The sequence below is a fragment of the Gracilinanus agilis genome, chromosome 4, assembly GCF_016433145.1.
Source record: "Gracilinanus agilis isolate LMUSP501 chromosome 4, AgileGrace, whole genome shotgun sequence".
Lineage (NCBI taxonomy): Eukaryota > Metazoa > Chordata > Mammalia > Didelphimorphia > Didelphidae > Gracilinanus > Gracilinanus agilis.
In genome coordinates, this window is record NC_058133.1 from 412622097 (window position 1) to 412639476 (window position 17380).

The following is a 17380-nucleotide window of genomic DNA, read 5'->3' on the forward strand; positions in this document are numbered from 1 at the left end:
AAAAAAAACAAAGTAATAATCATCAGCTGCATTAAATTTGAAACCTGGTATATTGTGGGGTTGATGAACTTGGGTAAACACATTCATTATAGCAATCAGGATTGAGCTACAATCATAAGATCCTAGGACCAGAAGTTCAGATCTGAAAGATCTGGTCCACCCTCTAATTTTGCAGATGAGAAAACTGAGGCCTACAGATATCAAGTGATTTGGCCACAGTCACACAGTAGTGGCAGAGCTGAGATTCAAACCCAGATCTTCTGGCTCCTTCCATTCTACCATGCTGCTTTTGTCTATCTCTTAAGGAAGTCATTTGAAATTTAAACTAGTTTTTAACCTTTTTTTTTTGCTCCCTTTATTCATGCAAATTGATATCTTCTCCAATTACCTAGAGCTTCTAGAGATAAAATAACTTGTCTAGGGTCACACAGCTCATATTATAGCCAGTATTTTTCTGACTCCAAGGCCAGGTCTTAGTATTGAATTAAATATGCTAATTAATTTGGAGAGTATTATTTTTATTGCATTAATACAAACCATTTCATAAACACTGATCATCTTTCTAGAATTTTAAAACTTCCCTCATTTCAGTTATTGTTTCTTGGCTCTCTATATGCTGTATATGTTTAGATAATCTAATTCCCAAATATTTGATGATTATCTCTGTAAGTGGAATTTCTGTTACCATTTCTTATTGTTACTAATATGAAGACTTGGGCAAGTCACTTGACCCTGTTTGCCTCAGTTGCCTAGAAAGAAATGACATACCATTGTAGTATCTTTACCAAGAAAACCCCCAGTGGGGTCACGAAGAATAGGAGATGGTTGAAAAGAACGAACAACAGTAATGCTGCCCTATCGTACTGAGCCACCCAATGCTGGAACTGAGCCATAGTGGTTCAGATTTGGCATAGACACAAGATCAGGTGTGCTTGAGAAATTTGATTTGAATCTAGGAGCCAAAGAAGTTTTTTAAATAAGTCATTTTTTTTTCTGTCTTTTAGTATCAGTTCTAAAACAGAAGAGCAGCAAGGGCTAGGCATTTGGGTTTCAGCAACTTGCCTAGGGTCACAAAGCTAGGAAATGTCTGAATCCAGATTTGAACCCAAGACCTCCCAACTCCAGGCCTGGCTCTGTCTTTTGTGCTACCAAGCTGCCTCTATAAGTCATATTTCTTAAGTGCTTTAGATGATTAAAAAATAACTCATCTTTATCTGGTATGCGCCAGGCACTATGCTAAGCATTTTACATGATCCCATTTGATCCTCATAACTGAGGATCCTCATAACTGATCCTGAAAAGTAGATGCTATTATTATCCCCATTTTTAGTAGAGGAAATTGAGGTAGACAGAAGTTAAGTGACTTGCCTGGGTTAATACAAACTGTAAAGTATAAATATGAAAAATAATAAAGGCTGCTATAAATATAGAAATTAGTATTTTAATTAAAGCCATGCTGATAAAGTTATTAGACCACGCGCTTAGAAGAATTCAAAATTGCTGCTCCAGTCATTATTACCTCTTCCTCAGTCTGCTGGCCAAGAGACCACTCCCCCCTAACCCAGGAGATTATAAACTCTTCCCTGCGTGGAGACGTAGGTGTCCCCATGCCCAAAGAACCGGAACCGGAAACCCATTGGACCACGGGAAATGTAGTTTGATAATGTCCATAGAAAATACATATATATACTTAAAGATGACATCTCCCAAATTTCACTTTTACAGAAGTGTCTCAGGTTGGATTTGATCTCCTGGCCTAGTGCTCTCTCCACTAAACCTCCATTTATTGTCTGTTTATAGCCTGAGTTTGGAGGTAAATCAGTAGAAAGCTTCAGACCTGTATTAAGATTCCCCCTAAACATAATTATATCAAAAAATTGCAAATTTTTTCCTCTGAATGTGGAGAGATGATTCACTTTCCAAATGATAGAAGAGCTTCAGAAAAAGAACTCTTGCATGAGAAAGCAGATTTTGAGACAGGGATATTTAGGGAAGGCAGAAGGGGCTAATGCCAAAAACGATGTTGGGAATTCAGGTGACTTCAGAAATGGAGAATATGGAAACAGGATATGGAACCTCAGGTTTCAGAACGTTTTTTGAGGTTTAAATGCATTTTATTTTTTAGACAACCTACATAAAATGTTTTTTAAAACAATCAAGGTCAAAAATAAATTAATAAAACTCAAGATGGCATTGGCAAATTTGCCCAAGTCCTAGTGGTGTCTAGATGACAAAAAGCAGCAGCCAGGTGTGATAATGGGTGTCATGACAAAGTAATCAGCTGAATTTGTTAATATTTCTCCATTTCTAAACCATCTTTAAAGAAGATCCTATATGGGGTCACAACATCCTCATAGAAGTCCAAGAGAGCCACCATGCCATCTGGATTCATGTTTTTGCTTTTGAAGAACTGATAGTTATTAAAATTAGCAAGGACATGTTTGATTTGCCCTGTAGCTCCATCATAAAATGTTTTATTCTATCTGATTTCTGTTCTTCAAGGCAGTCTTTGATTTCATGTAGTCTTTGTCTGGGAAGGGTTTTATTTAATTAATTTATTTATTTAGAATATTTTTCCATGGTTACATGATTTATGATTTTTTTCTCCCCCCTCTTCCCTCCCCCAACCCCGAGCTGACAAGCAGTAATACTGGGTTATACATGTATCATTGTTCAAGACCTATTTTCATGTTATTTATATTTGCAGTAGAGTGATCTTTTAACATCAAAACCCCAATCATGTCTCCATCAAACCATGTGATTGATGTTTTCCTTCTGAGTTTCTACTCCCACAGTTCTTTCTCTGGGTATGGATAGTGTTCTTTCTCATAAGTTCCTCTAGATTGTCCTGGGTCATTGCGTTGCTGTTAGTAGAGAAGACCATTATGTTTTATTGTGCCATAGTGCATCAGTCTCTGTGTACAATGTTCTCCTGGTTCTGCTCCTTTCACTCTGCATCAATTCCTGGAGGTCTTTCCAGGTCACATGGAATTTCTCCAGTTCATTATTCCTTTCAGCACAATAGTATTCCATCTCCAACAGATACCACAATTTGTTTAGCCATTCCCCAATCAATGGACACCCCCCCCCATTTTCCATTTTTTTGCCACCACAAAGAATGTAGCTATAAATATTTTTGTACAAGTCTTTTTCCTTATTATTTCTTTGGGGCACAAACTCAGCAGTGGTATGGCTGGGTCAAAGAGCAGGCAGGCAGTCTTTAAAAGCCCTTTGGGCATAGTTTCAAATTGTCTTCCAGAATGGTTGGACCAATTTACAACTCCACCAGCAGTGTACATGTCCCAATTTTGCCACATCCCCTCCAACATTTATCATTTTCCTTTGCTGCCCTCTTGGCCAGTCTGCTAGGTGTGAGGTGGTAGAGTTGTTTTTATTTGCATTTCTCTAATCAGGAGGGATTTAGAACATTTTCTTATGTGTTTATTGACAATTTTGATTTCTTCATCTGAGAAATGCCTATTCATATCCCTCGTAAGGAAGTTTTTGAGGGTGTATGGCAGCACATAGTAGATGTGGTTAGTATCAGGACTATAAAATGGGGCCTTGATGGAGAAACATGCCCTTTTGCTTTGCTTTTTTCCAAAGCCCAGTGGCCTATATGGCTCCTGGTCTTCTGTGAAAGTTGAAATAATGGCTTATTAGGTGTTATAGCAGAAATGAAGCTGATCATTTTTTTGAGTTGTATTGTTCACTAGTATTGGTATTTATTGTATACCCACTAGAATTCTTATTAGAGTGCAGTCACTTTGCAACACCTTGCAAGATCAAACAATGATACCTTTAATTTTTTTCCGTAATAACAAAAATTTTAAATATTTTACTGACACATTTTCTATTTTACAAAACAGTATCTGCGAAGAGCCTCTTCGCTTGGTTGGGTCTCTGGAGGTGGGATGGTGTGGCGAAGAATGAATTGAAAACGACCCAGAGTGCAAGTCAATTTGCAGAGGCTGCTTTCTCTAGTGCCATCTGCTGATTTTTATTTTTATACCCCTTTTTTATGATCTCATACAGGTTTTTTTCCCCCATACATTCAAAATCACATATTAACTTTTGAAACATTTACTAATTATCTTACTGTGGTTAAACAAAGAAGCAAGCTTGTCAAGAATTATTCATTATGGGCTGGCTTAGTTGGAACTTATTATTTTCAGCCATGCGTAAGGTACAAGTACATCAGTTCCTAGCTAAGCATAATAGTTAATTATATTTTAACTAATTATATTATGTATATAGTTACATTATACTATTCATTGCCATCATCAATCAAGGAGATAGTTATGGTAGTTGATTACATCCAATAAGATACAATAATATCAGTCTGGTCCAAGTTTTTTTCCCATGGTATTCTTTCTGCTATAGGATCACTAAGAATACAGTTCTGGTAGGGTGATTCTGTGCTACTTTTTCATTGCCTTAATTTCTTTGTGTTTCACTGTTTCTTTGGTCTGTAGGAGTTTGGAAGCAAACCCAGGCCAGGTATTTTCTTGCTGGGAACTTTAGAAACTTGTATTAACTCACTAACTGCTGGTTTTCTGCTGGGCTGATTCTAGGGGAAATTTTTATACTCTAGTAGGTTGTACAGGGGTTTATTTTGGGATAATGGGTAGTCTATGGCTGTGATTGTTCTTGCCATGAACCTGTATTGTTTTTCTATGTCTCCTTGGAGCCGAATAAGGATATTAATTGTAATAATTTCAATGCAAGTGAATGTCACTGTAGAAAGAGTCACATAGGGTAAACTGAGTGTGGAATCTCCATCCTCCTGACAACCTGCCATGCTGGATTGTCAGAGCTTGTGAGTAGCCATGCTAACCTCACAGCCTCGATGGCTTCTGGCAAGTATTTACCCTATAAGAATCTTAATAAAGTACTTTCATTTACATACTTTATCCAAGAAATATCAGGAATTAAAATAATATAAATGTCAATGACTCACTCCACATAAATGAAAAGAACATTCTTCTGCAACTTTCTCTGTGCCAGCATCCCCAAACTTAATAGATTCATTCTTGGTTAATAGCTAGTCATTCCATCTTTGAATCCATGCTTAAAACCTTGGCAATAAATGGAGAGAGAACTCTAGACTTATAGTCAGGGAGATTTGGGTTCAGCTCTCACCTAAGACATTTACTATGTGATTTTTAACCTTTTGAGGCTTCAGTTTCCTTACCTAGAAAATGAGAGTTGGACTTGCTGACCCCTAAGGACCATTCCAACTTTTGATCTATGATTCTTTCCAGATTCTATAAGGTAATGCCTTCTAGAACCTGTTCTCTATTATAAAGTATTTCAGGAAGCCCTAATCATCTCAATCCATGAGGTATCAGAAGAGGACTTTGGAGAATGATTCATAGTTAACTATCCAGTAATTACCATGAGATAAGGTGATGATATTTCTTGATGCCATGGAGACTTTACATCTTGAGTCAACCCCTGTATTAGATTAATGGTAAACAAGAAATGTATATATTATGTATTATTTATTAATATGCTTTAGCCTTGATGACTGAGAACTTTTAAACTTATCACCTTCAGTGATTGGTTTCAGTTTTCCAAATCAAGTGGCAAAATAAGTAAGATTCTTTTTTAATAATGTAGTTATTTTGTAAATAGTTTATACAGAGATCATCAACTCATATTAGCAGTTTTAGAGTTTGGGTCTGCTTTGGTCTGCATTTGAACTGACAAAGAAATTAAACTAAGCATCCCCTCCGCTTAGTGTAAGTAATTTCTTTTCTGGTGCCAAAAGATAATAACTTCAGAGCTCTAGAGCTGAGAGGAACCTTAAAATTACATCATCCTTATTCTACATTTGAGGGAACAGAAGTTTGGTGACTTGCCAAAGATATAGACAAAGCTAAGTCACAGAAATGGGATGTACCTGGAGGTGAATGTATGAATTTGGACTCTGCTAAGGTGTCCAAAGATGAGCTGGTTAACAGTACATTTGGAGACTAGGCTTGATGCATGAATTTAAGGCTGGAAGCCTAAATTTGTAACTTCCATTACTATTTCCTGGTTAGCCTGTGGGGGTCAGAGTGAAAATTCTTCCATCAATGTAATTACATAATAGATTTCTTTCTTTCTCTACTCACTTTTTATCTTAATCATTCAGTTTATCAAGCACTGGCTTCATATCGAATTTTTGCTATCATCTCATTTACATATTTCCTTGTTTTATCCCTCAGGGTGACAGATGTAAACCTGGGAAAGTTGGTACGTGGAGATGCCCATGAGTGTTTTGTTTCACCTACTGCCAAAGCTGTGATTGAACTTCTTGAGAAATCAGGTAATAGCAAAAGTGATCATTATAACAACTGTCATTTATGTAGTGTTGAAGGAAGGAGGGATGAAAGAAAGGAGGAACTTCATAGGAGGGATCTATAGGAAGGAAATTTACTTACTGCCCTGTGGTTGCCCAGTTAAATAGTTGCCCATGCTGGTACTTAAGGCTTTTCTACTCCAAATCCTAGTATTCCTTCCTATTTTACAAAAAGTTATCTAAGACATATTTAATGTTTATATATTTTGAAAGGTTACCTTTTTATGGATTCTAATTGAAACCTAAAAGTGATACTTATTTTCTCCAGAAATCATTTTAAGCTTTTTGGCGGTGGGGGGAGGTGAAATTATAATTATCCATTCTTGGCTGACCTTTATACCTGGAATGGTTATATTACCATATAAAAAAGAACAGGCATAAAGCTGAAAGATAAAAATGCTTTCAGATATATTTTTAATTTCTCCCCAGAAGCAGTCAGAGCAGATATGCTGAAGAACAATGCTTTAAATTTTAGTGTCTTTAAAATCCACCATCTTATGTTTGCCTCATTTTCTTCATCTATAAAACCAGCTGGAGAAGGCAATGGCAAACCACTCTGGTATCTCTGCCCCAAAAAACCCCAGTGAGGTCAAAAGGGTTGGATATAACTGAACAAATCTTGTGCTAATTAGAAAAATGATCTTAAATAAGTATAGGTTCCTGGAATTATAGCACTAGATATTTTCATGGGAGAAAACTAAGGCCCATAGAGGGAAAGTGTGAACTTCCTGCGGTCAGACAACTTGTTCTTAGTAGAGCCCAGACTAGCACCCACCTCTGTTCTGACTCTATGTAGCATCCTTTCCACTGCATTAGAAATTCTATTTTATTTATGGCAATGTATGGGAACCTAGAGGAGGTTTTTCAGTGAGTTTCATTTCAAGCAGTACTGTCATTTAAGGATTCTTCTCAGATTTATCCCCTTGACCTTGAAACTCCTCTATCTGTTAGATAAAGATATTCGATATTTTTTTAAGAGAATTCTGCTTCACAACTGTTCAATTTAATGAATAAATGGTTATTGGATATTTAGTGTATTGAATATGCCACTTAATAAGAGACTATATAAAATTTTGATTAACTGGAACTCAAATACATTTTGTTTTAAACAGTCTACTTTTAGAAGGAAAAAAGAAAACAGAAAATGGCAACAATGCAAGATTGTGTTAGTCATACCATAAAGAGTCAAATTTCCAGGGTTTTTCATGGGGTCATTTTCTATAGAAAGCCCATTTCCTATACTCTCTATTTGACTCTACTCATATGTACTGATCAGAAAGATCACTCCAAGGTACTACAAGAGACTTCATTTTTTAGGTTCTATAAATTCTTCTTGTGAATTTTTTTTTCATGAGCATAGAGGTTATCAATAAAAAAATGTATGTTCAGAAAAGGAAGGATAACAAGGACAAACCAGTGTTTCTCTGGCACCTACACATTAGAAAAAAAGATAGTTAAGGAAAGCCTCCTTCATATTTGGTAGATCTTTTTTGGAGGATCTGTGGGAAAATATGAATAATGATTAGACTAGGCAGAGAAAAGTGGGGTTAAAAAAAGGTGGAGCTTTCATTTTTTCATAACTAGGACTCCTAGAAAAGGCAAGACTCAATAGTAATGTAGATTGGGGATTTTTTTTTTTGGTTGTCAGATTTCATCATAGATGGGAAGAAGGTTTTGGTGGTAGGAGCCCATGGTCCTTTGGAAGCTGCCCTGCAGTGCCTGTTCCAGAGGAAGGGAGCTATGTCGATGACCTGCCCCTGGAAAACTCCTCAGCTTCAAAGCAAGGTAAATCGCCAGATCCCTCATCCTCCAGTACATCCTGCCTTCCATCTCCACATTCTCAATGTGCAATGGCACTTTGCTTGTTGAATCCTTTAAAATCCAACCAAAATGCTGCCACCTCTATGAAGCCTTTCCTGACTCCTCACCTTAGGGATGACTATTTACCATTCACATAGTTTTTTGTACTGAATCTTCCAAATCCATTTACAATTATGAGTCTATCCTACTTCCCTGTATTTATGTTAGAAAATGGATAGCTGTAATGTGGCTCAGCCATGGTCATCATCTCCAGCTCAGCTGGTTCTGATCTTTAGATCACAGTCATGTTCCTGTGCTGGTTATTTTTCCCCAGCCTATTTGAAATTATAATAGCTTAATCAAGGACATAATTTACACACAGGGTTTTTCTCTTACTGAAATACATCCAGGACACCAAATTATCTAAGTGCATTTTATTCCATTAAAAAGAGAATAATTATCTTGTCTTGGAGTGTCTAGACTCTAAGTAGTCATCATGCATTTATTATTAGATGTCTGTACTAGATGTCCAACTATTGTTCTCATGATTGACCAGTCTAGGATGAAGCCTGATCTGATTGATTATGGGGCCAGTAGTCTGTAGTATGCTTTCCTGTCAGGCTTAGAGCAAGAGAGACATAGCAGCCTGTTCTCTCCTCCTCTTACACTTCCCACCTGTCCCAGGCTAGGCTTCAAGACCATTCTATCCCCCTCAGTGTCAGTACATGAGCCAGGTTCCTCTCCTCTCAGGTTTATCCTGGCTCTTTGTTCCATTCCTTCTTCCTTTCTTTCCCCACAATCAATCTTTGTTGTTGTTTTTTTTTAATTTTTAAAAATGATATACTTAGTAACCACCTCCACCAACAAAAAACATTTAAATAAACAAATGCATAAAAAATTATGTGCAAAACAACAAATTCCACATTGTCTACCATTTATTTAAAAACATGTAAATTATATGCGTGCTGATATAAATATCCTCAGCTTTTGAGTTTCCTTTGTATTTATTTTACTTTGATATTTTTTCTCTTGACTTTGTGGCTATTAGTTTTTTAATATAATAACACTGTGTATTATTCTTATTCTCTTTTCTTGTTTTTTCATCTCTTCATATAGTTCCCTAACTTTCTTTAAATTTCTATTATTTGTCATTCCTAATAACATAATACAATCCATTGCATTCAAACGTCACAGTCTATTCAGCTATTTCTCTCAATCATTGCATTTGTATTGTTTCAAGTTATTTTGTCATTACAAAGCTTCCATGAATATTTTCATATATAAACTGATTTTTATCCTCTTAATCCCCTTGGGGCCAAATCCTGCTAATGTGATTTTAGGACAATGAGCATGAATAGCTTTAGAGCTCTTATTGTGTATTTCCAAATTGTTTTCTAAAAAACAATTCACAGCTACTGCTGCAATGTAATATTGGGCCTGTTTCCCCATGTTCCATATCATTATTTAATTTAATCACTTTAACCCATTAGCTTTTCAGTTAAAATACATAACCAGGGCCACATTTAACTATATTGGTCCTTAAGCAATAGATGGAATCTATTGCCAGGACCATACTCTTTCCAGTTTGGTCATATCTATTAGAACTTTTGTCCCAATGCCACAATCTTTTGGGGATACAGTATTACCTCCATAGTATAATGAGTATTAAAATAAGACTTTGCAAAATACTTATGCTCTGTAAACCATTGTTGTTCTACCAGAAACTATGTTTAGATTATGTGTGTTCTAGTTTAGATTTACTGCTAGCCTCATGCAGGTGTGTTGGCTCTCTAGATTTCCATCATGTTTAACTCATCTAAGATTCTATTCATCTCCTTAATGTTTTATGTATTTTTGGTTAGATTTATCTAGTTCTGAAAGAGGAAAACTAGTGTCCCCTGCTTTTATTATTTTCTTAACTATTTCCATCTGAATCTTAGTTTTTCCTTTAAAAATCTAGGTGTTATGACACTTGGTGTATAAAGGACCAATATTAATATTTCTTTATCCATAATACACCTCCCTCCCCAACATAATATAGTTACCCTGTTCATCCCTTCTGATTATATCCATTTAGCCCTCTGTCAGAGATCATGACTTTTACTCCTGCCTTGTCTGGATCAGCTGAGGCATACTTTATTCTGCTCCAGCCCCTTACCTTCATTCTATGTGTGTCTCTCATTTTCAGTATATTTCTTGTAAACAACACATTGTCAGATCCTGGTCTCGATCCTTTCTGTTATCCATTTTCTTCCCTCAGGTGAATTCATCCCATTTACACTCAATGACATAATTAATACCTGTGCATTTCCATCCACTTCATTCCTCCTCACTGTTTGTTCCCTCTTCCTTTCTTTCTGCCCAGTCTCTCCTCAGACATCCAATTTCCTTTAACCAATTCCTCTCTAATTCATACACATTCCCAAAAATCCTCTCTTATCTTCTTCCCTTGCCCTCCTCGTTCCAAATTGGCACTCCTTTCCAAAGGCCCCTCCCTTGTCCCTTCCCCCTTACCTTTTAAAACTTATTTTATCCACCTTTCCAAAAGTTCCTTCCTTATCCCCTCAACTGTGTCCTCCTACTTCTTGGTAAGTTTGAATCTAAAAATCCCTCTCCTATCTTGTTCTAAGAGTCCCTCCCTATACCCTCACCTCCCGATATGTACTCCCCTCTAGGTATTTCTCCTTTCCCTCCCTTTTCTTATCCCCTTGCCTTCTTTTCTCTTAACCTACCCTTCCTTCTCTTATTCTTTCAGTCCCCTAAAGGGGCTCCTAGCCCCTCCCTTATTCTATCTCCCTTCCCTCTTATTTCTCTGCATATTAAGAAGATTTTTACCCTTGTAATTGTGTATGTTCTCCCTTTATCACAGGTTTGATGATAGTAGGGTTCGTCTAGTATTACTAGCTCTCCTCCCTTTCTCTGTGGCAGTTCTAATCATTCCTCCTCCACATAAGATAGCCGTTCCAATCTACCTCTTCCTAGTCTTGTTTCACCCATCATTTCAGCTCATTCCATTCCATTTACCTCAACCTTGAGTGTTCCATCCATACATGCCCCCTTCAAAATTCTCAGGCAATGATGCCATTTCCAGGGGCCAATATGACTTTTCCCATATTAGAGCTTCAAACATTTTTAATTTTGGGGTTACTTATAATTAGTCTTTTATTACCTGTGTATGCACATTATAGATTTTCTGCTGAGATATGAGTTTTCCCCCAGGAATAGTTGAAACTCCTTTAGTTCTTTAAATATCCATTTTTTACCTTTTATAATTATGCTCATCTTTGCTTGATGTGTTATTCTTGGTTGGAAGTCTAGTTCTTTTACTCTACAAAATGCTGTGTTCCATGTCCTGTATTCTTTTAATGCTGAGGCTGCTAACTATTATATTATTCTTTTTTTTTTTACCCCTTAACTTCTGTATATTGACTTATAGGTGGAAGAGTGGTAAGGGTAGGCAATGGGGGTCAAGTGACTTGCCCAGGGTCACACAGCCGGGAAGTGTCTGAGGCCAGATTTGAACCTAGGACCTCCCATCTCTAGGTCTGGCTCTCAATCCACTGAGCTACCCAGCTGCCCCCAATATTATATTATTCTAACTGTAGCTCCGCAGTATTTAAGGGTTTTTTTTTGTTGTTGTTGTTGCTTGTAGTCTTTTCTCCTTAAACTAGGAGCTACAGAACTTAATAATGATGTTCCTGTGTATTTTCATCTTTAGGTCTCTTTGAGGTGGTTATTGGTGGATTCTTTCCATTTCTGATTTAGCCTCTGATTCTAGAATTTCTGGGCAATTTTCATTGATGATTCCTTGGAATATGGGAATCTAAAATCTTTTTTTTTTAACCCTTATCTTCCATTTTAGAATCAATACCGTGTATTGGTACTAAGGCAGAACAGTAAGGGCTAGTATTACTAGCTCTCCTCCCTTTCTCTGTGGCAGTTCTAATCATTCCTCCTCCACCGTGTATTGGTACTAAGGCACCAATAAGTTACCCCTTAACTTCTGTATATTGACTTATAGGTGGAAGAGTGGTAAGGGCTAGGCAATGGGGGTTAAGTGACTTGCCCAGGGTCACACAGCCGGGAAGTGTCTGAGGCCAAATTTGAACCTAGGACCTCCTATCTCTAGGCCTGACTCTCAATTCAATGAGCCACCCAGCTGTCCCCTAAACTTTTTTTTTTATAACTTTCCAGAAGTCCAGTTATTGTTACATTGTTTCTCCTTGATCTATTCTCTAGGTCAATTGTTTTGGGGTTTTTTTGGGGGATAAGATGTTTCATATTCTCTTCTATTATTTCATTCTTTTGATTTTGCTTTATTATTTCTTGTTGTTGAGTTCCTAGATTTCTTTTTCAATTTGGGTGATCTTTTCTTTCCTAATTTTCTTGGTTTTCTTGCATTGCTCTTATTTTTTTTCCCCCTAATTTTTCCTCAGTTTTTCTCTTTTGGTTTCTGAGGTCTTTTTAAAGCTCTTTTAATGAGGGCAGCTGGGTGGCGCAGTGGATTGAGAGTCAGACCTAGAGACAGGAAGTTCTAAGTTAAAATCTGGCCTCAGAAACTTCCTAGCTATAACCCTGGGCAAGTCACTTGATCCCCATTGCCTAGCCTTTAGTGCTCTTCTGCCTTGGAACCAATATATAGTATTGATTCCAACATGGAAGGTAAGGGTTTTAAAAAATAAATAAAATAAAGCTCTTTCAAAAGTTCTTTTTGAGTTTGTGGCCATTTATTGTATTGCTTTGCTATTTTAAGTAGCTATTTTTACTTCACTGTCCTCCAAGTTTGAGCCTGGAGCTCTGTCCCTATAATAGCTATCAATAGTTGGGTTCTTTCTCTCTTGCTTGCTCGTTTTTATTTATATTTAAAATTTTTATTGGCCAAGCCTGGGAATCCCAGGCTTCCTAGTATGTTGAACTATATTAACTCAGGTTTCAGGATTCTTTGTGTGGGTTTGTTTTCCTCAGGCCTATTTAGTTATTCCAATTTTTATAGTCCAGAGATAAGTGTATTCCCAGGCCCCTGCTGAAACCCCAGTCAATGATTGATTGCAGTGCTCCAACCAGAGCACATGGCAGTTTTGCCATTGCAACTATAAGCAGACAGTCCACCTCCCACTATGGCAGCATCCAGGGACTCCCTTCTTGTAGTGACCACAACTGATGGGGCCCCAATCCCTTAACATCTCACTGGTGCACCCTTCTTCCTTACTCCTCCTGTCCTACTGCTGCAGCCTAGGCCCTCCAGGAAGTTTCAAGTTCTTACCCTTAGGGCTTGGAACCCATAGATTCTGTGATATTCCCTCTCTCAATTTCAGCTGAAAGCAGCAGGGTCTTGGTAGCCAAGGGGGTGCAGCAGACACAGGTGATCCTAGGGCCCTCCACCTGAGAGTTCCAGTGGCATTCTTAAAATACAAGCTGAGGGGGATGGGGATAGGGGAACTCAGCAAACAAGGTGAAGTTATCAATCCTGCTCCCAAGGTCTTATTCCTTCCACTCTGTTTGCTCTCTTTCTGCCCCCAGGGCCTAGGATGGTGGGACTAAAGCCAGGGGAGTCAGAAACCTTCCTCCCTAATTATCACTGGCTGTTCAGCTTCTCTCTTGACTCCTCTCTGTTTTTGCTACTTTTAGCTTTGATTCTATGGAGTTATTTTTGGTTGTTTGTGGGGCGTATTAGGAGGGTGAGGAAGTTTCCCACCTTTCTCTGCCTTCTTCCCACCATCCATCCCCTATGATCAATCTTAAGCCTTCACTGAATTGAGAAATAGATGAACTTTTGGAAGAAGTTTGCCTAGTCCTTTACCCCTCTTCTCTCTTAGAATTGACATTTAGAACCTATTCTAAGATAGCAGGTGGCTAAACTCTTCAAGTTAAAAAATCAGAAAGCTTTTATGACCACATCAGCCCATCCTGCTGTTTTTTTTTAACCCTTCCTTTCCATTTTAGAATCAATATGATGTATTGGTTCCAAGACAGAAGAAAAATAAGGGCTAGGCAGGTGAGGTTAAATGACTCAAGGAAGTAAGAGTTTAAAATAAAATACATAAGGGTTGTATCTTAAGGATCTCTTCATAGAAATGAAATTCTAGATCAGTTAATGGTTGAACTTGTCCAAGGGTTCTTTACCATTTTGTGGCATAGATTCCTTTGCCTAAAGTGAGGCTACAGATGGACCTGTTCTCAGAAGAATGCTTTTAAATGCATAAAATAAAATACATTGAATTACATATTTTAGTTATATGTTCCAATTTTGCTGAAATAGTTATAAAATGTACTTAAATTATATTGAAAGTTGTAAAATACTTTTAAAATCAAATGTTCTACAGTAATATAGGTTCTTCTGATGCATTAAAAACAAAACAATACATTTAAAATGTTAACAAAATTAAAGAGTGATAATTGCAGTCATTTCAAAATAGTTATGAGGACATATTATTTCAATCTATGTCTATCAACTGTAAATTTGAAAGTATCTGGAATTTCTATTATTGACAAAGTCATGAGGTCCGTTAATACTACTGTGGTTTTTTGCCTGATTTTCTAATTGAAGGAAAAATTATATTTCAGTTAGAAGTTAATGAAAATAAATGCCATTTTTTCTCCCATCCCACCAACTCCAAAGGACTTTTGAAATCTACCCATTGGTTTATTGGGGATCTATGGGCCCCAGTCTAAAAACCCTTGAACTAGATGACCCCTAAAGCTTACAGCTCTGAAAGCCATGAAGATACCAAATTTGCAGGATGGGCTGATGTGGTCATAAAAGCTTTCTGATTGTTTAACTTCAAGAGTTTAGCCACTTTCCCAGAGATGACCACAAGGTGGCAGCCAATTCAAGAAAATGCAAATGCAGCCCATCATCCATTAGAACTAAGTATTTTGGGTTCAGAAGCTCAGTGAAAAAGGAAAACAAAATATGCCTTGAACTGACCAGTTGTGGTGAGAAGAGAAAATACCTCTCTACTGGCAACTGAATGTTTTCACAGCTGCCAGATGCTTTTGCTGTTTGATTTTTATTTTTGAAACAATATGGCATTTTAAGAAGTCCTTTTTACTTGGTACATGAATCCCATTCCCCTGATCTTTTATTTTTAATTGAATCTTAATAGTGAAAAGGGGCATTATCACTTTTTTTTAAGTCTCCTAATGTCTTAATTTTTCAAAATAAGCAATGTTGAGATTTTTACGTAGGAAGCATGTGGATCTGGATATGTGTTATACATGTTCTTGTCCAGAACCAGTATAGAAACACTTGAGGCCTGAGCATCACTGGGTCTTCCCTCTAGGGTGTCATGAATCCCGTACATGCCAGCCACCACCCCTCATTACTTCCTGTAGCAATGTCTTTTACTTTGTACTGCCAAAAAAAAGGAATGAGGTTCTACACATTTGTCTTAAAATTTTCATTTTGGCTCTGGGATATGGTATGGTTTTACTTATGATTTCCTCTCCTTGGCCTCCATACTTGTGCAGGCTAATCCCTTGCCAGAACCCAAAAACACAAGCCTTTTTTAGCTGTGACTTAAGCAGCTTGCATGATATGAAGTCAAATCCTGATTATACCATACATGGGCTCCAGGGCCTCTTTTTTCCTTTGCCTTTCTTGGCTCTTGATTTTGGACACCATTTCCCTAATGTATTTGTGCCAGAATGATAACTCACATTAATTCAGGTTTACAGAATGCTTTCTTCATAAGTGTTCTTATTCCCCATTTTATAGATGGGGAAAATCAAGGCCTAGAGAGGACTGATTCCCTAATGGAGCTCAAACCCAAGTCTCATACTTACAAGTAGCACAGTGGTTAGAGTGCCAGGCCTGGAGTTGGAAGGACCAAGGTTCAAATTTGGCCTCTAACATTTCCTAAGTATGTGACCTTGGGTGAATTACTTAACCCCAATTGCCTAGCCCTTGTGCTCTTCCATCTTAGACATGATGCTACCCCAGAAGAGAAAGAAGGTTAAAAAAGGGGGCAGGGGGTATTTATAGCTGGCACCATTCTAGGCACAACTGTGAGACCATAAGTTTGGTCAGGAATTTCATGTGGCTTAAATTTGGGGGAGGGGACAAAAGAGAAATGAGTCATGACTCACACCCAAATACTTTTTTTTTTTTAAGGATCAGTTAGTCCAGTGCCTCACCCTATGGTAAGTGCTTAATAAATGCTTACTTTTTTTCCTCTCTATTTCCTAAAATATACCCAATCTAGCAAGTCTAGGAAATTGGCTGCCTAAAACGGGGATAACAAGTGCCCTGGGAATTTCTGTTAAATTTCATGTATTTGTAAGAGCTTATATTTTATTGTTAAGCAAAGGACCCTCCTTATTGAGTGGGCCAAGAATAATAAATAGCTTTTAAAGTTTGCAAAGTGCTTTACATAAGGACCTCATAAGTTAAAGACTACTACAGCCGGGAGAGAGTGACTATGCCCACTTTTCAGACTAGGGAAGCCAGGCTGGGAGAACTGAAGAGACTTACCCAGGGTCCTTCCGCTGATAAATATCAGAAAATCTCGAGCCTTCTTAACTCTAAGTTCAGTCCTTTCTCCGACACACCTGCCAACCCTGCGTGGAAAGTATTTCACAAGCTAAATAAAAATATAGTACGACATAGGTGATGTTAACGTGTGGTTTTCTGGATCACTGCGGGACCCTGTCAAGTGTTTAGGGTTGGTGACCACGATCCACACCACAACCTCCGTCCATAGATAGGCCAGTTTTACTCTTCTGATTAACTAGCGTTACTCAGTATTCTCAGCGCATAAGCAGAGCCCGGAGAGCCCAGGGAAGGCCCTCTCTCAAGTCCTCCAACAACCTTTACTTTTTAGGATTTTTTTTTTTACCTGCAGCAGGAGGGAGGGAGCCGGCTAGCTCCTGTGTGGTCCTGTATTGAGGAATGTGATCCAAATGGAAAACTTCATCTTAAACTCATCCCAGTGTTTATTCTCCCCCTTTGTGAGCCCCGTGTCCCAGGAGCTCACCATTTAAAGCCTTTTTCCTTTTTCTTTTCAAATAAAGACTAATGAGCCCTGTGATCCCCGGGGAGTCGGGTCTGTAACCATGGTGGCTTTGCCGTAGTTAAGAGTTCCGGCTTGAGGAATAGCCTCAGCTGTTATGGAGAATTAAGAGCAAGTGTGAGACCTGAGCACTGACCTAGGATCTTCCCAATGCATTCTGCCTGTAATTCTCAGAGTGGGGGAGGGCTGACATTCAATAGATACTTCCGAGTGGGGGAGGGGT

At 37.9% G+C, this 17380-nt stretch overlaps 1 protein-coding gene across 1 annotated transcript in view; it reads left to right on the plus strand.

The window, feature by feature from the left end:
- MTHFD1L (methylenetetrahydrofolate dehydrogenase (NADP+ dependent) 1 like) overlaps positions 1-17380 on the plus strand; it is a 200983-nt gene that overhangs the window by 8138 nt on the left and 175465 nt on the right. Inside the window, exons 4-5 of the mRNA XM_044671679.1 lie at positions 6213-6313; positions 7995-8131. Of these exons, the coding sequence (XP_044527614.1) occupies positions 6213-6313; positions 7995-8131 (238 nt within the window). The remainder of the gene's footprint in view (positions 1-6212; positions 6314-7994; positions 8132-17380) is intronic.